This window comes from Lissotriton vulgaris, chromosome 10, assembly GCF_964263255.1.
Source record: "Lissotriton vulgaris chromosome 10, aLisVul1.2, whole genome shotgun sequence".
Lineage (NCBI taxonomy): Eukaryota > Metazoa > Chordata > Amphibia > Caudata > Salamandridae > Lissotriton > Lissotriton vulgaris.
Window position 1 is genome coordinate 841,428,623 of NC_141698.1, and position 24,840 is coordinate 841,453,462.

The window sequence follows — 24,840 nt, forward strand, 5'->3', positions numbered from 1 at the left end:
CACCTCCGGGTAACAGAGCGCTCTACAAATGTGCCAAATAAAATAAATAAAATAAATAAATAAACTTAAACAGGTGGCACAAGCAATGCTTCAGGCCCACTAGTAGCACTTAACTTACATAACCTGGGTATAGGTTGTGCCACTTTACTTTGGAGTTACAAGTAAATTAAATATGCAAATTGGATAAAAGCCAATTCGAGCACTTTAGCACTGGTTACCAGTGATAAAGTGTACCAAGTCCAAGGCCCACAAAAAGAAATTTAGCAACAACAAAGAAGTGAAGGCCAAACATCTGGGGATGACCCTGCAGAAAGGGCCACGTCCACAAGGTAACTTACCTGCAACTGGCTTTCTGTTTAGAGTTGCAAGTGCCAAGAGGTCTGAGCACTGAGAGTTTTAACTTTGGATTTCAGGAGGATAGGAGAACCAACATCTATTGTTCCCTGTAGCAGGAATCATTTTTTTGTTCAAAGGCAACAATACCTTCAAGCTGGCACAAGAATACCTGCATGCTAGCACACCTCTTTTAGCACTGGCCAATTCAAATGATTTGGAGTTGTGTGATTAGGGGTCAATTCTGAAGACAACATGTTAGCTGTGTGGTCTACTACAATGCTGATAATATTTGCAGGATTGTGAAAGGGAAGCATGCCATAACGGATACTGAAGTTAGCCAATGGCTGAAGTGAGCTGTTGCATTGTCCCTTGAAGCATGCTTGAGTGGGTTAGAGAAAATTGTGAACAACACAGCTACAGACAAATAGATAAAGTGTGACTTAAAACCCCTGTGACTGTGTATTACACATCCTTTTAGTAAAATACAAAGATCTTGAGTATAACAGACCTAAAAAAGACAATTGTTTTGAGATGGATAGATAGATGGAATTTACAACAGCATTGGCAGGACACGTGAACTGATAAAGATGGAATGTAGGCTGGTTTTCCCTCAGTTTCCAAACACAAAGGAAACATGAAAGTAATTATAAAGTACAACCAACAAAAAACACTGGCGCTGAAGTGTGCGGATGTGCTCATTGTGAGAGAGCAATGTGCAGTTACTCAAATTGATATTTACCAGTGGCTGAAGTAGACTGACCCATTGCCCTATGCTGTGTGTTGTGATGGATGAAAGTAAAATAGGAATGAAACAAGAACAGACCGAAGGAAGAAGAGAGGTGGTTGAAGGTCCATTTAGGTAAGTATGGTGTACATAAAATGTTAGTAAAACTAAACGTCTTGTCTAATGCCAGAATCAGCGATGACTGCGTAATGTAAATGTAAATGTACAGGAATTTATATAGCGCAAATCACCGAGCGGTTTCTAAGCGCTTGCTTAGGGAACCCGTCCTGGTATTCCCCTGTGAGTTAACCTTGGCAGGGTATCCGCAAGGCGAAAGCCAGGCATCCCGCCGCGAGGGGCCATTGTGGGGATTAAGCAAGCTATTGCCCAGAGTCGCAGAGTGTGAACCTGTGAATCGAGTAGGCACCGGAGCGAGAATTGTCGAGTCCATGGACATTTTAGGACTCAAGACCCCGCCGAGCTGGGATTTGAACCCTGGTCCCGGGCTGACCTCTGCTTCCAGGTCTGTCTCCTCTAACCAGTGAGCCACACTTCTCCACATGCGTGCCTCATAAAGTCCTTTGCTGCCAATTTTTAAAATAAGAATTGAGAATATGGGGGCGCGGCCAAGCATCAAACCGAGATGGCCACATAGAGTGATGCTCCGTTCCTAAACTTCCCCATGTCTATCCGTACCCCTAATCCGATCTTTCCGAAGTTGGTAATGTGAACCGGAGGTTCGGCGGCACCGAATCCTGCCACCCCACTCGTGGCCAACGTTTGTGCCCGGAGTTACAGGGACCTTTGGATTGAGGCCTACTCTCCGGGCTGAAGCCGGGGCCCACAGTACCGCCGGAGGTCGAGGTCCTCTCTGATAGATCCCAAATGATCAAAATAGCGAACAGTCTTTCATCTCCTGTGGCGGTAGGTCAAGGTGTTCCTCAAGGCTCTATACTTGCACGCACATTGTTCAATCTCTATTTAGAACCACTGGGAAATCTCCTAAGTAAATCCGGGATCCACTATCATCTCAATGCAGAAGACACTCAAATCTACCTCAAGGTTGCCTCCACTCACGATCTCTCCATCCTAAGCTCTACTCTCGACTCCATTCAAAACTGAATGTCAACTCATCAACTAATTCTGAATCCTTCCAAAACTGAATTACTCCTCTTCTCCTCCTCACTCTCTCCTCCCCCGGTTCAATCATGGATGGATCAGAAGAATCAACTTAACAATAAACCCATCATTGTCGACAGCGTAAAATCCCTTGGTGTCATACTCGATAAAAAACTCAATCTAATCTCCCACATCAATTCCATTTGCAAAGTGTGCTCGATACCAACTGCGCCTTCTTTAAGGAATCCGTCACTTCTTCCCGGAGCAGGACCTTATAACCCTGGTGCAATCGCTGGTCCTCTCCAGACTGGACTACTGCAATTCTCTTCTTACTGGCCTCCCCAAATCCCACTTGTCCCCCTTAAATCTGTACTCCATTCAGCAGCTCGTTTCATTTATGGGGCCAAAAGAAGCGACCACATCACACCAATGTTATTCACCCTCTGCTGGCTTCCCAGTGAGGTTAGAGATCTACAAGACTGCCTGTATCACCCACAAAGCCTTGCACTCCTCCTCTCCTCACTACCTGGCGAATAAACTGAAACTCTCTGGAGGCTCTAGACCATCACGTAATGAGAAAAATCTACTGCTTGGACCTCCCACTTTCAAGAAGGAAAGATCGATGGCCCAATCCTTTTCAGGCAACGTGGTGAGAAACTGGATCTTCCTTCTGCCTCAGCATCCGGACCACTGCCTCCTCCCAGGCCTTCAAAACGGACCTCAAAGTTCTCCTTCAAAGACACCTCCAAAAGTAATTAACGTCCTCTCTATTATCTGAATGGAAGACCTCCCATTACTGAATATTCTATTCTCCATGACTATGGAAGTGCCTTCCCATTGTGTTCTTGTGGTTGTAGTGTTTGCCATTTATTGCAGTATTATCCTTGTACCTGTGTTTGGTAGTCTTTTGTAACATGCACACGCCACTTTTCTCTTATAACACACTGTTTGCTACCTCTCACATTTTGTTTGCCTTTGATACTTGCACAAGTGCCACCATTGCCTACGTAACGTTTGTTCTTGTGCCTGAGTGTCTAGCATATATTGCAGTATTATACCTCTAATTGTACTTCGTTTTCTCTTATAACCTGCACACTTGTCACTTTTTCCTCCTGTGCACTGTTTGCTACCTCATGTATTTTGTTTGCTCACAATTGTCTCTTTTACCTCATGTAACTTAACGTCTGCTTTTGTAATCTGTTCACGTGTAATGTTCTCCTCATGTATCAATTCTGTTCCTATTGTGAAGTGCTCTGACGCCTTCGGGTAAAGTAGGAGCTATATAAAAACGCATAAATAAATATATATTTTTTTAAAACACAGCAGGGCTGACTGTTTCCCCGGGGGATGCTAGGCCCGGGGGACGGCTCGGAGAGCAATCGCCGCCGAGAGAGGTGTGCAGGACCTCCTCACAAGGATTGGTACATATGGGAGCCGAGCCCCCATGGAAATCTGGCGAGAGGGCTCCGATTGGGCTGGGGAGCCCCGGACTTGGGCGCCATTTTCCCTCAAGCAGCGGAGGCTGATGCCGAACACCAGAAGGCGCCCCGAGAAGGGCCAAAAATTGGGCTGGATCACCCAGAATCTGGACCTCGGGGTCCGTGGAAATTCAGTGTCTCCCATTTGAGAGCACGGTGAGGTGCGACAATCTCTATTTGTCTTGTTTGACTCTGGCAATGGCCGGTACAAACATATATCGACGCAATGGACTGAAGCAAGACCTCCGGGGCCTGAGGGCCCCAAACAACACAAACCAACAAATTGGACTGCTACACGATACCCAAGTACACGCAGAAGAATTGCCAGTCGAGAGGCGCCTCCATGGGTGACCTAGGGGAAGACGAGCAGGAATTGTCGCTGAACGATGTCATGGACCCTATTACTGGTGTTAAAACCTCCCTAGAGCACAAAATGTACACTATGGCAATCTATGTGAACCTCATTACGGCCGACTAGGCTAAACTAAACGAGAAAGTCAAACAAGTGGAAATCACCATGACCAGCTTAGTCGGGGGTGTCGCGCATCTCCAAGGGGAGGTCCAAGAACTTCCAAATTTATGGAACTAAAGCTGGACGACTACGAAGGGTGTCTTTGGCGCAATAACCTGCGCATTTTGGGAGTTCCGGAAAAGGCTGCGGGACAGTCCCCCAACCTCTTCGTTGAAGACTTTATCCTGAAGCACCTGCAACCTAAAGTCCTCAGCAAATTCTTTGCCATTGAAAGGGCTCATAGGGTGCCGGGCGGCCGTCCCAAACCGGGCGCTCCCCCGTGACCGATGCTGGCTAGAGCTCTGAACCTTCGAGACAGAGATGTTATCCACCAAAACGTCAAGATGAAGGGCCCCCTCCACTACGAGAATGCTGACATTACCTATTTCCCAGACTTCACACAGAGGGTTCAAAAGCAGACACTTGCAGTGAAAAAAGATCTCAGAGAGAAGGGCCTGAAATATTCAGTGTTGATCCCAGCACGTCTCCGGGTCGAGGCGGATGGGAGAACTTGGTTCTCCGAACATCCGGAAACAATGGCAGACTGGATTGAGCACAGGGAAGTCGGGAGCCCGCGCGACCGCTGCGGTAGAGAGGGAGGAATTTATCAGCCTCCCTGAAGACGAGGCCAAGCCTTCAGTTGAACCTGAATTGGGTATATATTGGGCCTAGAGCGGGGTTGGATCGGGAGGTGGGTTGCCTTGTTATTGGATCTTTTGCAGTGGTGGACTCCTACGAACTTGACATGTTTATCTTAATTGGGAAAGTACACTTAAGTCTGCTGGGGATAGGGAAGCGGAGTGCTCCACCCCCACTTTTCTTCTACTCTTAATTTTACACGAGGGCGACAGGCACTCTGCAAGTTTTTCGATGGGCAGTTCTATGCCCAGAGTGCAGGGCAGCGGCGTGGGGGGTTGTTGGGAGAGGGAACCTTGTTTGTTTTTTGTTGTACTTCTTCCATCAGTAACATGTACGACAGCGCTCATAGAGTAATTACCTTTCCTAATCCATCATGGCTATACAGTGGGACAAAGCGTTTAAGATGCTGAGCTGGAAAGTTAACGGGCTGGGGGACAAAATCAAACACAGTGTTGTCCCCCGATATTGTATTGCTTCAGGAAACCCACCTGATCTGTAATGTATGTAAGGCTATGCAAAGAGGGTGATACACCATGTTGGCGCATGCAGGGTTCACTTCCAGCTCGCGGGGTTGGTTATCATGATGAGAAAATCCTTCCCGCTTGCAGTACAGGCCACTTGGATGGACGATAGGGGTAGATACATTGGGGTGTCAGGGACATAGGAGGGACACCCTATCATACTTATGTCAATTTACATACCGTCTGGTTTACAAGCCACCACCTTCAAGGACTTAGGGAATATCCTGCTCGCCATTCCAGAGGGCCTGTTAATACTTTGAGGTGACTTTAACTCGGTCTCGGGTGAACTAGACAGACATTCCCATAGGGAGGTGGGATCAACGGCGTACTGGCTTCCTAAATTCCTTGAGACCTAGGGGTTAGTGGATGGGTGGCGGAAATATCACCCAAGCACAGTGCAGCACTCCTTTCATTCGGGGGTGCATGGGAGCCTTTCCCGCATAGACTATTTTTTAGTACGTGAGTCCCAGGTCACACACATTCATGACATTAAACACCTAGCCAGAGGTATCTCTGATCATTCCCCGGTTTGGCTTCACTTAGTTCTTAACTATAAGCAGGTGGGGAGAGTGGCCCCTATTAACCCATGATACCTACGGAATCCTAAAATTCGCAAGAAAATGATCAAAGCCCTAGATAACTATAATATTGATAGCGACGGATCAGTGACCTCATTTCAGACGTTATGGGAGGCCTTTAAGACGGTGATCCGGGGTCAAGCCTTGTCTTTGATCTCTGGAGAAAAGAAAGAAAACAAGAAAGAGATCGCTAACATCAAGGCTGAGATTAGACGCCTAGAGACTGACCTAGAATTGGAGGTCACACCATACAAATTCCATTACCTGAAGTTCCGACAGCAGGAATATTGAGCATTAGTGACCGAACAGGTCAAAACCTTGGGAAGAAACACGCAGGGAAGGATGTACAACCTAGAGGATAAGGCGGAGAAATTATTAGCTTGGCTTGACAAAAAAGAACTCCATGGTGGGGGAGACAACCCTCTCAAGGATCCACAAGACATTGTGGACTTGTTTGCTGACCACTTTAGCATTGTCTACTGTGCAGTTGCTCCCTATTCTGTAGAAGACTCCGGTGAACTGTTAGCGGACATTGCACTGCCCAAGATCTCGGTAGAGGACTGTGACTTCCTAGAGAGTCAATATCGAATGACAAGCTGGCGAAAGCAATCAGATCCTTCAATTCTGGGAAGGCCTACGGTCCCAATGGTCTCCCTATCAAACTATAGAAACTTCAGCTGGACAAACTGGCCCCACATCTCCGGTCCATGTTTGAAGAATCCAGAGACAAAGGGATACTCCCTGAGGAGCAGAGGACTGCTACTGGACCAATCTGGATTTATTCCCCATCGTAATACAGATCTTAATTTGCGTAGAGTCCATGGGGAACTGGGCAGAGCAGCGACCATGCAACAACCAGCTATAATAGTCTCCCTTGACGCTACCATTTTTTATTTATTTATAAAAAAAAAAAATTTGTATGTTCTTATATAGCGCTCGAATCACCGGGGGGCATCTCGGCGCTTGCCTTGGGAACCCGTCCTGGCTTTTCCCTGTGAGATAGCCCCTAACGGGCATCCCCAAGGTGAAAGCCAGGCATCCCGCCGCGGGGGGCCGTTGTGGAGATTAAGCAAGCTTAATGCCCAGAGTTGCACAGTGTGAACCCATGATTAGGTCAGGCACCGAAGCGAAAATTATCGAGTCCGTTGACATTTTGAGCTCAAGACCCTGCCGCGTCGGAAATTAAACCCTGGTCCCGGGTCTGACCTCTGCTTCAGGGTCTGCCTGCTCTAACCAGTGAGCCACACTTCTCCACAGCTAGATGGGCTGCCCAATGGCCTTCAACACCATCGAATGGCAATATCTCTGGGTGGTACTGGAAAAAATGGGGTTTGACCCGAATTATATTCAATGGGTGCAGCTCATATAAGCTAGACCTTTGGCGCAAGTGGTGGTCAATAACAAGAAATCAGCCACTTTCGAGCTGGTCCGGGGAACACAACAAGGATGTCCGCTGTACCCCCCTCTTGTTCTCCTTAGCGTTGGAGCCACTGGCGGCATGGGTATGGAGGGACCCAGTTGTACAGGGTCTGCGTTGGTCCCCAGAGTGGGAATACCGCGTCTCACTCTATGCAGATGACATCCTACTTTATTTGACCTCCACGAGAAAGTCCCTGATAGTGGTCTTAGACATCCTGGCCATCTTTGGTAGATTTTACGGATATTCTATTAATTGAGTAAGTCCCTGCTGTTCGTTCTGGCAGGAGAGCCGCCTATCCCGAAGGGATGCACTATACAAATAAAAACTTCAGCTTCAAGCTTCAAGTATCTCAGGATTTTTCTCTCCTTAGACCCATCACTCTGGTGCACTCGGAACCTACTCCTGCCTCTGGCCAGGCTGAGGAAAGATATAAATAACTGGAAGTCTCTCCCCTTTTCCCCACTGGGTAAGGCAGCTCTTTTTAAAATGATATCCTTGCCTTGGTTTTTGTACACCCTGCAGAATTCCTTAGATCCTGTTCCATTGTCTTATTTCAAAGAGGTAGAGAACCTGCTTTGGGATGGAAAGCGCGTATTGCCCTAACTAAGCTCACCTTGAACTGGTACGACAGAGGCATCAGCCTCCCAGATATTAAAAAATATTATTGGGCAGCCCATCTAGCTGCCTTCAACCATGGCACCTACGCCTGACAGGGCAATCCAGGCTATAACATGGACACCTGCCTTCTTTCCAAAGGGAAATACAAAAGAGCTCTTTAGTCCAAACCTCAGCACTCTAGATTAATGGGCCCCACCAAACATTCGTTACACATTTGGCATACTGCCACTAAATGCCTTGGCTGGGATCGCCGACTGACACTAGCGACTCCATTATGGGATTCAGAACAGCTGGGTAACCTATTTAAGTCCAAAGGGTTTGCCAAGTGGGACCTTATTGGAATCTCACGCTTCGGGGACCTCTGGGAGGAGTCGGATGTTAAACCGTTCTCCACCGTGCAACATCTATTTGATCTAGCTGACACAGAATACTTTCGCTACACACAGATCCGACACGCTTTGCGCTCCCTTCTGCCGCAAGGTACTGCCCTTCCCATGTCTTCCCCACTGGAGGACAGGGTATTGGATGGGCACCTTCCCGATAAAACTATCTCCTTGATATATAAAAAAATTGATAAATAATGTGCCAGATCCCCTCCACTCATTGCGGGAACGATGGTCAGGGGATGGTATTGAGATGGACGACGAAGAATGGCAAGAGGCAGTATCCTCACCAAGAGTCGTGGCTATACCAGCGCAACTCAGATTGGTACAGCTCAAAATCCTCCACAGGGTATACATGACTGGACCCCAGCTGGTGCGGATGGGAAGAGCTGACGGGGGGTATTGTAAACAAGGATGCGGCCAAGTGGGTACTTTTATGCACATTATTTGGGAGTGCGACATTATTCAACCCTATTGGTGTAAGATAAACAACACCATCAACACAGTGCTATACACACATCTCGATCCTGAAGCTCGTCGATGACTATTGAATATATGGGAGCAAACGGATTTGAATGTTTCCCTGACACAATGGGTCACCCTGGGGCTAATGCTCGCTAAGAGAAACATCGCACAGCTATGGGGAGCATCGCATCCTCCCACAGTGGAGGCATGGGAGAAAGACCTTGACTGGTACATGCATAGAGAGAAGACAATGTATGTGGCTCGAGGTTGTCCTGAAAAGCGGACCCGTGTATGGGGTTTGTGGAATTCCCACCGTGGTGATATCTGCCAATCGCCTTGCACTGTCAGTTATGATGATCCCCCTTCCCCTTAGACTTTCCATTTGATATTTTGTAATGAATGATTTCCCCTATTGTATCCATGATGGCAGATTTTATTGCTTCCTCTGTACTGAAATTAATAAGCTGATGTATGTTAATAAAAATATTTACAAAATAATGAATGGAGAATATGTTGGAGCATTTCTCTCCATCGCTTCAACCTGCCTTTGTGCTTTGGCTTCATTCACATAATGCAATTAAGCCTAGGACTTTTTATCTTTATCTTTCTAAAGTGAATTTAATGCATATTTTAATAATTACTCTGTGGCAGTTTGTATTTTTACATTTTTTTATGGCACCGTTATATTGTTATGAAACCCCTAAATTTAATTTAGTATTTATCAAAACTTTATCCAGAAATTAGAAATGATGTCCTGCTCCCGCAGATCCAATTCACATTCCTTTCGCTGAAACATTTTCAGGGAAACATACTCTAAGTGCTAAGATTTTCTTTTTGGACACTACCTGAGTGGAAAAGTGCAGCCCTGCTCTTTCTAATGCTTTATTCATTCAGTCTCCTCCATGCAACCATGTCTCGTCTGAAAGAAATCCTGCTCTGGTTGAGGGACCCCAGTGCAACACCAGCAGTTCAATAAATGGGCTAACATCCCTACAGCACAGGGAGTGACTTTCCCATATGTTGGAAGTGGGGGTCCTTATCCCTCACCGCCTCCACCAAATGATGGAGGCGGGAGTCCCTGTCCCACACCGCTGTCGCCAAGTGCGAGATCCGGGCCCCTCATTTCAATGTGAAGCTAAGTGAGGACACCGTCTGAGATAGCCCTGCTCACCCCCCTTAGTAGCTTGGCATGAGCCCCCAGGCTTATCTTCAAGGCACTAGTGTACAGTATGTGCAACAACACTCACAGCAACCCAATAATGTCAACATAAATAGACTCCACGCAAGTTTTTATAAAACAAGTATAATCTTTATATAAGAAGATATACAATATGACCACATGATACAAAACTAACATATATTAATGGGTAGTTTTCCTTCCCATGGACTGGTAGGTTCTAATCCCAACCACCACTTCTAACCAACAGTTAAGCTTACTTCTAACTGTTAGAAATGGGATCTCTGGTTGGCTAAGGCTTGCCCCAAAGCCAGGCAGAGACCACCACTCTAGGTAGGGCAAGGGAGTTACACGCCAAGATAACCCCTGCTCACGCCCTTGATAACTTGGCACGAGCAGTCAGGTTTATCCCGGAGTCAATGTGTAAAGCGTTTGTGCAACACACACACATCAGCAACAAACTAGGCACACCACAAAAAGGAACTCCGCACAAGGTTATATATAAAAATAGCCTTTGTATTACCATTAACACATTAGATCATAATCACACAGATACACTGTGCCAACTGGCACTGGGCAGTCTTTACAGGGGATTATTTACACATGACAGGGCCATGTGGGCCACTGTCAGAATCAGCACTTAGTAGAAATAGCACGTGTAAACACGTAATAACTGAAGCACAAAACAATAATTGTAGGACACAACCAGTAACCACTGGTACAAGGTAGGTACACACTACGCAATACTGATCATGCAAGGAAACATAAACTCACTATTATAAACTATACTAGGCAAAACAACCTCCTAAGCATAAAACACCGTTAGAGGTATCACAGGCATAAAGGCATTGCACATTACGCATAAATCACATTAGGCAATTATCATCACAAACCCAAATCGCTAATTACCTTGCGCAGAATCACATTAGATACTGACCCCAGGCCAACTGGCCTTCCATGGGGCTCAAACGCCCCTTGTCCCAAATAGTCAGGTCTGGCTGCGCACGCAGCCAAAGAAGAATGGACAAGAGTTTAGGGCCTAAAGGTAGCAGATGCCCACTACATGCTGGGCAGCTGGGTAATTCCAAATAACATGTCCACTAAAAATGAAATGCCTAAACGGTGCAGCTGTCCACTACTTGCTGGGCAGTTGTGAGGTAGGGAAAAATGCGGCATGGGCTCTTAGTAGCCCTTTAAACAAACGCCAAACATTGGACCCCTCTAGGCTCTGAAAACAATATGTGCCTGGTTGGAGCCCTCAGGCTCTAGGACCACTGGGGCTAGAACAGAACTTGACCAAAATATGCCCCAAGCGTTGGAGCTGCCTGCGCTCTCGCAGGACAGCTGGAAGAATGTACAAATACAGCCTGGCACTCCTGGTGCCTCCTGGGCTTTTCAATACAATCTGTCCCCACGGCGGCACCACTGAGGGAAACTTGGCCCCAGCACTGGGGACGGACTAGTCCTCACATTAGAGTCCCGCTCTGGGACTTAGAAATCACGGGTGCCCCCTCGGTGCAGTGGCCCACTACGACGGTGCCATTGAGGAATTTGGCTTTCTACAGGGAATAACTGACCCTCCCCAACCGGGCTTTCGGAGCACTTACCAACTGCTCCCGTTTCCACTCACCGGGGCTCTGCAGGACTTCTCGGATCCGGTGGCGAGCGGCTCCGGACTTCGCTGGCAGCCACCGGGCGCCCTTGAGGCTCCTGGTCCCCCCGCAGTGACTCTCTTCTTCAGGATGTGGGGCTCTCTCCAAGCATGGGAGCCCCACGCCACACACAGCACACGCTTCACCCGGTCCCCCTTCCTTAGGACCGGGACTTTGTTTTGGTGCCCGCGAGGCTCTGGGTTGCGACGGCAGCGACCCGGCAGCGTTTTCGCAACCCCTGGGCTGTGGCGTGATTTCTCTTCGGTCTTGGCGGCGATGCAGGGTGGGCACCCACTCGTCCTTTAAGTAATCAGCGCGGGGTAGGCACCCGAAGAGAATAAATAATAATGCGGGGTGGGCTGCCGCTAAATGAGCACCATATAAGCCAAATGTCCAGGTAGGAATCATTCGCAGTATCAATTTTTAATCAACAGTGTCATAACTATGATCACTCAATTAAGGAAGGTAACCAAGGGGTTTCAACAACAACAAAAGTGAATAGTATCAAAAATATATTTTTATTTTTTCGTATAGTTTTATATATTTTTCTCTTTTTGTTCCGAAATCAAAAAGTCTGGCAACATTAAACCACCGACGTTAAATATCACAAATCATCGGGTGGTATAAAACACCTTTACCAAATACTGTGGACACAATGAAAGGACCACATGCACAATCTTATATGCGCAACCTAATTCACACAGTGTTGTTTCAAGTGAATTTATACAGTCTGGTTGTCTAAAAGGTGTTTAGGCGTCGACGTTTCGGTCTGTGTTGGTCACAAAGATCCGAAGGACCATCTTCAGGACAGAAAAAGTTGCACAGGGGTATATGTAGCAAAAACGCCTCACAGGTCGTTATTCTGACAGGCCAATCGAACCTTTGACTATCCAAGAGACGCCGGCTCAGAAGGAGTCCGTGTGTCTGCGCTGGTAGCAATCGCGGAAACTTTGCTGGACGAGAGACGCCGGCTCAAAGGAGTCCGTGTGTCTTCTCCGGTTGAACTCGCGGACCTCCGCGAGTTCAACCGGAGAAGACACACAGGGCCCTCCAGCAGGGAGGCAGCACCCAGTGGCGGTTCTCCTGGCGCCCAGCAGCAGCAGCAGGCCTCGCTCAAGTTAGGAGCAAGAGAGAACATCTCTCATGGGGTCACAGCCCCTTTTTATATACACATTTCCTTTGACTAAGGCTGTAGGGCAGGGGGAGAACCAGTTACAACTGGTTCTTGAGAACTTTGTTTTGCCCAGCCCCTCTCCCTATTCACAGGACAGGCTAGGGACATCAGACGCACCACAGGGGGCGGAGCCAGGATTGTGGAGGGAAAGCACAGCCCTATTCAGGTCCCAGGTGCAACTCCTCCCTTCCATCTACATGGAGATCTCTCCATTTACCACCGGGCAGACCCATCCTCACTCCTGGAGCCAGGCACGCCAGCCAGCTCCAGCCAATCACAAGCCAGACAGTCAATTCACATTCACTGCACAGACATGCCAAATTCTAAAAGTGGCACTTCCACACTAGACACATTAAATCTGAGCACACCGTCGCGCAGCATTTAATCTCACGAGTTCGCACATACCAAACTCGCCCCTGCACTCCCCACACATCAGGAACTACCATGGACACACACATTCCCCATGCATTCCTATGAGAGGGCAGGGCAATCTCATCACACGCACTCATATTGCGCACGCACTTTACACTGGGACACAGGGTTAAAGTGCGCAGAAGCCAAAAACAACTAACACCAGCTCACATTTAAAAGCAAAAAGTTTAAGGGTGAACCTGCCAAAAGGGCCAAGTCCAACACTAACCGTTTCCAAAAGGTTAGGCAAGTCGTATTGCTAGAATCACACATGTTGCAAAAGAAAAGAAATACTGCAATGCGTAACGATATACTCCTGTACTGGGCAATAGAGAAACAATGCCATACGTAGCGCCACAGTCATGTACTTTGCAATATAAGGAATAATGCAATGAGTATCACCATCAGCATGCCCTATGCAAGGAATAAACAAAGCAATGCATCACGCTGCAATAATGTACTGTGCAATAAAGAAATAATGCAATATGCCACGTTACAATCATGTACTCTGCAAGGGAAAAATAACGCAGTGCGTAGTTCACAAAGCATATAGTTTATCAGGCACAAATAAGGTCAGTCGTCATACGACAGATCAATAGTTCATTAGCAGCAATAATGCAAAGTGTAATACGACAGTTTAGGTGCTCCGTTAAAAAGTTGTCCTCAACATGGATCAATGATGACACAAAAGTACCGCTTCTCACTTTGGCCCCAGTACTGCAACTCCTTGGGCCAGCACGGGCCGAGATCTGTGCCGAAGCAACAGGCTTGTGCAACTGACAGATGTGAGGGGCCAAAAGAGTGTCCCTCCAGGCCCACACCCCACCCCAGGTGGTGATCCACATTACCTGGGGGGCACGACCCCACTCTCTTCTCCTTCAGCGACTAAGGCCTTGAACCAGAACTCTATCCATGGGCATGGAGAGCTCGGGCTGGCGGCTCAGCTCCTCCAGGGCTGCTGGTCCGGGCTGCTGCTGTTTCACTCTGAGGGCCCAAAGACCTGGTCCTCCTTCCGCCGGTCTCAGTAAACACCGAGACCCGCTTTCAGCACTGTGGAGACTTACTTCAAATTCGGTGCACACACTACCTAGGCACTTCTCACCAGCGCCGCTGGTTGCACCTCAACACGCACTCTGTGCATCCGAGACTCACCTCTTCTCTGGTGCACAGGATGACCAGTAGCGCTGCACAAACACCTCGGCTTGTACCTCGACATGCACCCCACGCGTCCGAGTCTCACCTCTTCTCCAGGTGCACACGATGGCCAGGCGCTCTTCACCAATGCAAAACAACAATGGGAGAGGTAGGGAGATTTAAGGACACTCTCTCAGTCCCCGGTTAGATACAAATAAACAAAAACAGAGAGGTCAGATCGGTCTCAAAAAAGCCACAGAGACGGAACGAGATAGATAAGAATCACACACCCACTTTGGGTGGATAGGAAAGCCCTCACACACCGACCTAGTCAGTGTCATGCTTCATCACCGGGCCCCACCAAAGAGGCCGAGTGCCTCTTCGGTGTGCTGCGATGCCAGAAAGACTGCGGAGCTGGTTGTGTGAGAAGGGCGTGCTGTGAGGGTAGCTAAAATTAAAAGTGCCTAAAAGGGTATCAGTAAAAAAAGTTTAATGAGTGATCCCTGAGACACAAGTGAAGAGTATTATGTGTCTGAATTTAGCTGCCAAGGTTTAAGGATTGGTTAAATTCAGAAAAAATACTTAAGTCAGTCAACATGTTTCTGCCTTATGGGTGGTTTCAATTTACCAAGGCATTCGTCAGGACTAAACCCCGGCGGTATGGACTCTCTAATCGTCCACCCTGACCTGGGGACGTGAAAGTGAAAATCTTAAAAAGGTGAAAAAAGTGCTTAGAAAAGGTGGAAGAGCGGGTCGCTCATTCCGAAAAATGCTCCAAATTATGGAGTATCTCAGCACTTTAAAACAGGGTGCTACTTGCACCATGGGTCTCGGGAGGGGGGTTGGAGCGTGCCTGGCACATCGCCCTCAACGCTCTCAGCCCGCTGTGAACCTGAGTATCGCCTCAAAACCGGACTCCGACGACTCTTCACCAATGACCTGGCTTGCACCACAACACACGCTCTGCATGTCCGAGACACAATTCTTCGTTCGATGCGCACAACAACCAGGTGCTCCTCACCAACACCTTGGCTACACCACAGCACGCACCCTGCATGTCTGAGACTCACTTCGTCTCCCGGTGTATATAATAACCAGGCGCTCCTCACCAACGCCTTGGCTTGCACCATGGAACAGACACCCTGCACGTCTGAGTCTAACCTCGTCTCCCGGTGCACACTACGACCAGGTGCTCCTCACCAACACCTTGGCTTGCACCACGACACGCTCCCTGCCCGTCCGAGACTCAGCTTACTCCTCTGTGCCCACGATCACAAGGCACAACTTCTGAGGGTCTCAAGCTGCAAAAGCATGTGCACACAACACATTGCTTAGGACTTTCCCGGAAACTTTTATGTTGCTGTGTTTCTAAACAGGGAGCCTGCTCACCTCAGGCCCTTGGAGTTCAAGACACAGCACAAAGCACAGTCTTCGTCAAGCAGGGGTACCCAGTGCATCCAAGCACAGTCCCAAAAGCCTCTTCCTTGGTTAGAACAGCAAACTGCAGATTAGCCCCAGATCACGAAGCAAGAGATGGTCTTTCCCCAGCAGTCTCTTCAGTTGCTCCTTCCTTAGCAGAGGTTCGTTCCTCTTGACCACGAAATGGGTCCAAGCCTTTTCAGTCTCAATCCATTTCTGTTTCATTCCAACATTCAGGGGTTTCAGCTCTCATAGTTATACCCCTTAATGTCTTTGAAGTTTGTTGTGCTGTGGGGTCCCTGACCCCTCACTAAATCCGTTCTGGGTGTCTCCCTCCCAGAGTCACCTTTCTCCTTTTAATACTGGGGGTCTGAATCCTTAATCACTCAGCAGGAGATGGGTCAGTTGGTTTACAGCACCAGCTTAGGCCTTTTCACCTCCTGGGCTTCTCCTCCCCCTACTCTCCAGATGGAGGTCAGCCTGGTACTATCTTAACCCCTTCCTGGGTCAAGACCTCTCCCAGCTCCTCTCACTTCTCAGATCCAGACAGTCAATCCACATTCAGCAGAGACACACAGAAATGCTTAAAGCACAAAGCGCAGCCACTTTCTAAAAGAGTGGCTTTTGAACACACAGTGACAAAACCAGTTACACAGAAAGATGTGTTATGACACTGTGAGTTCATACAAACTAAACTTCATTCTCCATTTTAAACTTATAGGAAACTAGGCTAGCAAACACAACACCCAGCCTCCCCATTTTGTCCTATGGCCTTTCAGCAGTGAAAAACTAAATAGAGTGTTTTTCACTGTCAGGACATAACACACACCTTAGTATATGTCCTGCCTTTTACTTACACTGCACCCAGCCCAAGGGTTACTCGGGACCTACCACAGGGGTGCCCAATGTGTTTGCAAAAGGGAAAGTATGGCCTGACAAGTGGTTGCACTTGTCAGGACAACATGCTTACTTAGCAAGCTGCGCGCAGGCCCTACACTGAAGGCCTGAGTTCCCTTCTCCGAACGCATTTGCATTACATGTCCTGGCACACACAGTGCGCATCAATAGGGACTTTACTAGTAAGGCAAACATACCACTCATGGCCAACAAATTACCATTACACTTTACATAGGGAACACTTGTACTTTTACACTGATCAGCAGTGACAAAGTACCCAAAGCATCTAAATTGGCAACTCTATGTCAGGGAAACGGTCTAGGGGGAAAGCAAAATGTTTAGGGAACTTTAGCCAAAAAAGCCAAGTCCTACACCATACCAAACAACTTTGCCTCTCCCTGGGTGTGTAATTGGTGTACTGTTTACCATATCACCCGAAGAAGAGAGAAATAGACCATTAGACACAAGGTTAATACTAAGAGATAAAAAATGGGGAAGCACAGCACTGGCATAGGAGTCGACCTACATCACTCCTGAATGGAAGAAGAAAGCCTGATGGGACAGGGGGTGATTCATTGCCTTCCCCTAGAAGCAAAAACAGCCTTTGCCCTCCAGGAAGGGTGATTGTAGGCTGTTCCCCAACATCCACCTCTTAAGAGTGGAAGATACAAAGAGTTTTGAAATAGGTTAAATAAATCCAGTGTAATAGGGATTAACTCCCCTTAACCTGACAGCCAAAAAAGGTTTAACCCACCTTCATCCCCAGGGAGATCAGCAATGTGATTACACTTATTTCCCCTCACACCTCCGCCCCCTTACCCCAGAGGAGAAGCAAGCACCACTGGTCACCAGTGAGAAAATACATGGGGGGATGGTTAACCTTGGGGAAAGGGGACAATTTCCCCACCACAAATTGCTTAGCCAGCCATTTCTCTCCCTGGCGAAGTGATTACTGGGGTGCCTGAATATATATGCCATATGCCTACCAAAAGAGATGGAAAAGCACCGTAGACAACAGGGATTCTAAATGGCTGAGCAGGTCTCTCCTAGCACAGGCCTGGCTTCCTCAAATCTCCCAGTTGTGTTTCCTTGAGGGGAGATATTGGCACATTGCCCATAAATCTGACTCCCTGCAGTGTGAAGAAATCAATGGAGATGTTGGGTAGACGCTGGAGAAATGACTGCCTTGTGCTTGGAATCCCACCATCGCATTCAGTGTCTTTTTGTACCTTGCATAAAATGATGTTTAGGGAGCATGGGATAATTCATACAACCCCTCCAGCACAACTGAAGGAGGGGGTACAGAGGCTACCACCCTGATCTGCTCAGACAGATGAGCTGAAATGCAGGCAGTCGGTACTGTCCATAGCATGATACTCCTTGTGCTAGGAAGGCCAGCTCTTCACTCCTTTTTTTAATTTTTATTTGCTTGATTAAAAATGAAGCTCATTGTCTGTGGGACCATTTCAGCTCACTGAGATTGACAGATAGGAGCCCCCACCATCTGCTTGCTCTCCCCAATAGCACCGCTTCCAATAGGTTTCCTGCTCCTGAATTCTAGAGGACTGCAATGACTAAATAAGCCTACGTTTAGGAAGGCGTCAATACCCTCCTCAAAAGAAGGCATGAATCTTTCAGGCTGTGCCTACACTTTGTAATTCAGGTCCCCTTGCAGAGCAGATGAGGGAGCTACCCCCTGAATCTGTACTCTGGAGGAATGTAGACCCATTATTTACAAGAGAGCATGTATTTTCTAAAAGTAGGGAATTTATATTTCCTGTGCAATGTGGTACAGTATCTGCCCCTGCCATTTTTAGCACACATCATTCACTATAAGACCACATATTTGTGTGGCCATGTCACAATCGAGGCAAATAGTTCAACCTTGAACTCACATGTGAAGAGTTTGGATTCTTTATTGCCATTGGCATTTGAAATGTTGTAAAGCTAGAGTTTTGTCCCTCGTTCTGCACAGCCTTCAGGAATCTGTACCATCTCCTCACCTTTCTGGAGAGTAGGAATCCTTGAAAAACTAAGGAAGTGTGAATTGTAAGAGATATGCAAGCAAACTTTCCAGAACCATATTGTCTAGCAAGCCTCAAATATTAATGAAAAGCAATCATATCTCAGAGTTACATAGTGGCGACCCAAGGATTCCATGGCAATGGAAAACGTCTTACCATTCAGCATTTACACCCCGCTAATTACGGAAACATTATCAAATATATGCAAGAAGGCTTGTTGTATCGTACAGTACAGAACCACAACTAACTCCTGTTATTGATTGCTTGAGGAAAGAGCGATAGTACACGTGAAGGGTGCCAAGTGTCTTCTCAAGAGAGTTCTAAAGTGGAGGAAAAGTGTGGTAAGGCATATCATGGAAATTCATGAACAATTCACATAAGCTAATGCACTCAATTGGCTACATTTCATGGACATTATCAGAAACAAAATACATCAATACCAATAAGTTACTTTAAGGAACAACCTCACAGCTTAATAATTATGTATCCATAATTTTTGAACCCAAAGAAACAAGGAAATATGTCAGTCATCTCTATTTTTTTATGTAAAAATTAGTATAACCACTTAAAAAAGACAAAGGAAGTAAACTGCCTTCCTGTATCAGTTTCATTTAGTTAGAAGAACTATCTGAGAACACTGCACAACTTCTCACTATGTGTGACAAACTATTTCTAAGAGATACATCGATTTCCTGCAGCATTTTTCTCTCAAAGCAAATAGCAGACATATCAAATGCATTCGTAAAACACATGTTCACCCTGAAAGGTATCTTGGTGCTGAGATTACCGAACTGTATTTTTAACCATCTTAATGGTACGTATTTTATAGAGCGCAGAAGCATGAGAGGCTGCATACACCCTCCGGATTCACACAGACTCCTGCATAGATGCATTTTTCCTTTAAGTCTGTAGACCAGACATATGCAATGCAGAGGCGGAGGAGCGTCGTCCCACTGCATTGAAGCAGAGAAAGAAAGGAAACATAAAATGACTGTGACAGACGGGGCAGGGCTGCTCCCATGACAGAGGAGCAGGGGGAAGAGTGGCTTGCCCACTCCAAGTGCACATGAATGTTTGACAGGTCCTCTGGGCCGGCCAAACATTAATGTGCACTTTGCATGTTCTCCAGGCAGGCTGCATTACAGCATGTATGGAGAACATGCAGAGGCTCCCAGTCCCTGTCTCAGCGCCGAACCATAGCACTCAGACCAATCACAATACTGCATTACAGCAATGTGATTGGTCAGAGAAGCCTGGGTGCTTACCAAGCCCAACATTGATCAGGGAAGCATGGGTGTGCTATTTGGTTCCTGTTCCTGGCCCTAGTCCGGCAGAGCAGAGACGAAGGACAAGGCGATAAGGTAAGTGGTTTGTACATTTTTTTTTTACAATCTCCTTTACCTTCCCCAGTTGACCCCCCCCCCCCACCCCCCCCCCCCGCCGCACCCCTACCTCACCACCCTCGATCCGTGACGGCCGCCACTGATGCAATGTAGGTTTGTTTCAGAACATATAGGTTTATAGGGGGTACATATAAGGCTGCTATTTATTTGGGAAAACATACACATGCTTAAAGTAAAGTAGGAAAATCCCAGTTGTACCACAGGTCCACAAAGAGGAATAATAGGGGTGATAACACGAGTTAAACAAGGACAGCAGGGCAGACAAGTTACTAATATGGGATATAGTGAGACTGTAAAAGTGCTAGGGGCATAGATAAGTAATCTCCAGTGCAGGGGCACATAAATGTGTGAAAATGTACTTACAAAATATTTAAATAGTATGCCAAAGGGGTACAGGGGTGCAGCTATCAATAGCTGAGCTGGTGTATCAGCCACACAGTGGCTGCAGGGCGGAAAGTGTCAATGTATAAATCAAACATGTGTTTATATTAAAAGTAATGTTTTTAAACAAAGGAATTCCCTAAAAGAACTAAAGTTAAAATAGAGGTATGGTTGACATATATTTTTAGTTGCATAGTCATAAAAAGTTAAGAAATTCTCACTAAGATAATAGTATAGTAGCCATAAAACCTGCTTTTTTGAGCCTTCCACTCTTAGACAGATCTATACAAAACTTGCAAGGTTTCATGCAGATGTGACAGATGGTACCAAAGTTATTAGCGAAACAAAACTCTGACTTAACCAAACTACAGTCATGCTATACACCATTATATATCAGCTTAAAAAACCGTTAAAGTGCAGCTATGATTACCAATTAAAATGGAAAAAACACTGACAATTAAAGTTTTATGGTGCGGAGCTTAGTGAAAAACTTGCACAACAGCAATGCAAACCATAATTTGTGTTAAACTAGATTTGTGAATCCTGCACCCAATGACCAGCACTTCAGTGTGGAATTTGCAAAGCCCAAATACAAATATTGGTTTAAAAATTATTGTATTGATGGGGAGTTCCCCAAGGCGGCCCTCACAAGAGCCGGTGTCAATGTGCTAAAGAAAACAAAAAATGCCTTTTCAATGGGATCTCTGACCTAACCATGACTACAGAAGCCCTATTATCATTGGTCTTTTAAATAAGTTGCATATGTACCTGTAGGGGAAATTGCAGCAGTAGTTGTGGCATTTCCTTTTTTGCAGATATATCCGAGTTTCTGTGAACACTCTTTACTTTCCCATTTTGCTCCTTTTCCAGGATTAAGGACAACACAGGTTGTTCCAGGCTCAACAGAAGGACTTCCTTAATAAAAGAAAAATTCATGGGTTGAATGAGTAAAATTGTTCAAACCTAGGCTGCACATCTGTAAATTCTGATTTGATTGACGAGCATGCTGTTCCATATAGTTGCATTATATCCTATTTTGTACAACCTAAAAGATTATTGTTACTGTTTTTCAGCTGAGGTGGAATGCACGTGTAAAGCTTATGCCCTTGCAGTACAACCAGTGTTGTATTGAAATTGTTACTTATGACACTTTTGCGGTGTGAGACGTGTCACCCTTTGGGTGGCCTTCTCCCAAACGTTATGACTTCCTCCGCCATTTTTTTGATGCTATCATGTTTTTGGCCTTATGACTCTGTGCACTTTACGACTGCTAACTAGTGCTAAGGTTTGTGTGCTCACTCCCTAAAACATAGTAACATTGGGTTACCTTATTGTATTTAATAAGTGATAACTTTCAATAATGCATTGGAACCGCACTGCACAATGCATCACTGTTGTAGGTCCTTGTATCACAACTCTGCAGAACCGCTGTTGAGTGACGCATCCCTGACGCAGGACTACCAAAGCAAGCCTTTATCTACAGCATCCTAAATGATGACACAGGACCTCGCATCACAAGCCCAGTCAACAGCTTCATCCGGACCGCCACTGCACAACACATCATTGATATGAGACCCCACTTCTCAGACAGCAATATCTTTAGAACTACAGCTGCATGATGCATCCTCAACTCAGGATCTTGCAACACTCCAGAGCAGGGATTGAAAGTATTTTTTCCAGCGAGCCTAACTTGGACTCCGTATCCAGAATGCACTCCATTGCAGTCTGCCTCAACGCGTGACTTTATCACAGTCCGGCACAACCAGATAACCACATTTGGTGCTTTCTGAACTTAAGCATTGTTTTCACTCAAATCTTTGAATTGGATTTTGTCATTTTGGTCCCAAAGAATTCATTACATTGAATTGGAATTCATGTGGCATTTTTCTTGTGTCATGTTCTCACTTTATTACTGTTTGAAGTGCTGCATAAATAACCAGAGGGTTAAACACAGGTTAATTTGGGGTTGCTTGTGACTTCACCCTGACAGGAATTGTGGATACTGTTTCACCCCGCCCAACCGGTAACTCAGTTTCCTACATGTGCTGATTAATGTGGTAACAGGGATTGCCCTGTGACGTTGCAATAAAATACGCATATTGCACATATAAAATGATCAGAGCATAAGGAAAACACATTGGTCAATCACTGAGAACAGATAAAGAAGACATTTTCTTGTTCTCCTGGATGTTTCAAACTATAGGGTGTCCTTGAGAAAACCTCAGACAAATAGCACTAAAGGATCACAGGGGAGGACATTCTAGGCAGCTATGACTCTATACAGACCATTTCAATGCTAGGAGCAAACGAAGGTGGCAGCTCTCATTGTTAACTTATTGCCTCCTGCCTCCTAGAATCCAATTACAAGGTAGGGTCCATGAAATAGTGGCCACATTGATAGATTTTTGAGAATATGTGAGCAGTATTTGAGCTAACACACAGTCTACACAATTTAGCACCAAGAAGTAAAACATGTATTTATATGGAATCCCGAGCTTGCACTCAGTAGTTTGGAGGACGGGGAAATGCCTTGTTCGAAGAATGGTAAATGTGGGACAAGAATGTATGTGTGCTGTAAAGTGCAGTACGCATGGAAAGATAGATAAATGTGGAGGCTTTTAAAAGTTATTCCACTTTAATGCATGCCTCACAGAGGCATAATTTTTAGGTGCAAATACCGGTCCACTCTTCCGCTCCAACTATCTACCTCCTCTCCCAAAAAGTGAAAAGGTTTCTAGGCTGACAAGCCTGATCCAAGCTGCATACATGCCGAAAGAGCAACAGAAATGTCTACAGGGTGCTTCTTTGAGGTTCGCTTAAGAACAAAGAGAGTTTCAAGTGGGTTTTCCACCCGGGGAGGCTGCTTTTGAGGTTAAGGGAATTACATGCTTTTCTTATAGATAGTGCAAGTAGGAAATAGTTAAAAAATATGCTTGAATTGTAAATGTTGTGAAAGCCATAGAGGGACTTATTCCTGTCTCCATCACCTATTAAAGGATGCATACATCTGTGATATACCATGGGTAGGTCAAACAAAGCGAAGGACTACCAAGTAAGCCATTGCTCAAAGAACGCTTGCTCATAGAAGCCAATGACTAAACAGGGATGACCCAAACCTATTTTTGTATATTCTATATTGTATTTTATGTGTGATGAAAGGTCTGTTTGTAGTGTGTGGTGGGTGTTAGCATGGTGGCATGGTGGGAAAAAGAGCAGTTAATAGAATGAAGCCCCAAGTAATTACCATTGGCTGAGACCATTTCAAGTATTGCACCCGCCACTTGTTTTTTTCCTCTTTGCCAGCTATAGCTGTCTGTAGCAAGAACTAAAAAGGCATCATGTCATTTTTGCTTTTTTGCTCAATGCATAAACCATCATGAAAGAGTGAAACAGGTGTTTCCCAAAGGAGTAGGGAATATGGGGGATGCTTGGACAGCTAACAACATTGCTATGTAGCAGAGGAGCACCTCTGACCAGGGGATGATACGTTGTGAAAATCTCAGCAGAAGTGAGTGAATATCAGCAACACTCAGCTGGGCTAGTGGCTGAGAAGCAGAGAGCCAGCTGTGTGCCACATTTAAAGCATTGAAACTGCCAAAGCTGTGCATGCCTGCCCATGGGGAGAATGGACCAGCACTAAACAAAATCTTGGCAGTATTGTTGGAGTTCCGATAAGCCCTTATAAGCAGTGCGATGCCAAGGCTAGGAATGTGAACTAATTGCCACTGGGATGAAGAGACTAAAGCAATGCTGAAATGAAGGAGGCCACTGTGGTGGAGCAGAGAAATGCCAAGAGAATGGCCCTGTGCAGAAAGGGTAGTGGTGCGATTCCCAAGAGGTGAGGAGTCAGACATGGTAAGAACAGTGGCGTAACAATATCCCATGAAGCCCCCGTTGTGCGGAGGCACCGGTTCTCTAGGGGGGCCCCTCTGGCACTGTGCATGGGTGGTGGGCCCCTACCCTGAGAGCTCCTGAATAGGTCTGGAGTGTGTGGGTCCCCTCATGTAACTTGCAGGGGTACCCCCTCAAATTTTGTAATGCCACTGGGTAAGAAGTGCATCCCTGGTGGGAACCGGTCCAAACATAAGGAAGGTGGAAGGATAAGCACATCCAGACACACAGGGATCCCAGAGCTGTGGCACAACATGTGGAAAGGAGGAGCAGACCATAGCGCAGGCCTCCTAGGATGGGTAGCTGGATTCTATCATAGGGGCCAGATATCAAGGGCTGGTAGTCCGCGAGGTTTGGAGTGAAGGAGGTCAGGGCTGACAGAGGACACAAGCAGAGGCCCCGCAATGGCGCACCGCAGGCTGCACCAAATACAACTATGAGAACTCAAAGAGATAGAAAAGGCCAGTAGCAATAGAGAGAATGGC

The 24,840-nt window shown here is 46.4% G+C and overlaps 1 protein-coding gene across 1 annotated transcript in view; it reads right to left on the reverse strand.

Moving 5' to 3' along the window:
- Positions 1 to 24,840, reverse strand: part of LOC147688870 (macrophage mannose receptor 1-like) — a 758,166-nt gene that overhangs the window by 598,296 nt on the left and 135,030 nt on the right. Inside the window, exon 6 of the mRNA XM_086941771.1 lies at positions 21,233 to 21,379. Coding sequence (XP_086797897.1) covers positions 21,233 to 21,379 — 147 coding nt within the window. The remainder of the gene's footprint in view (positions 1 to 21,232; positions 21,380 to 24,840) is intronic.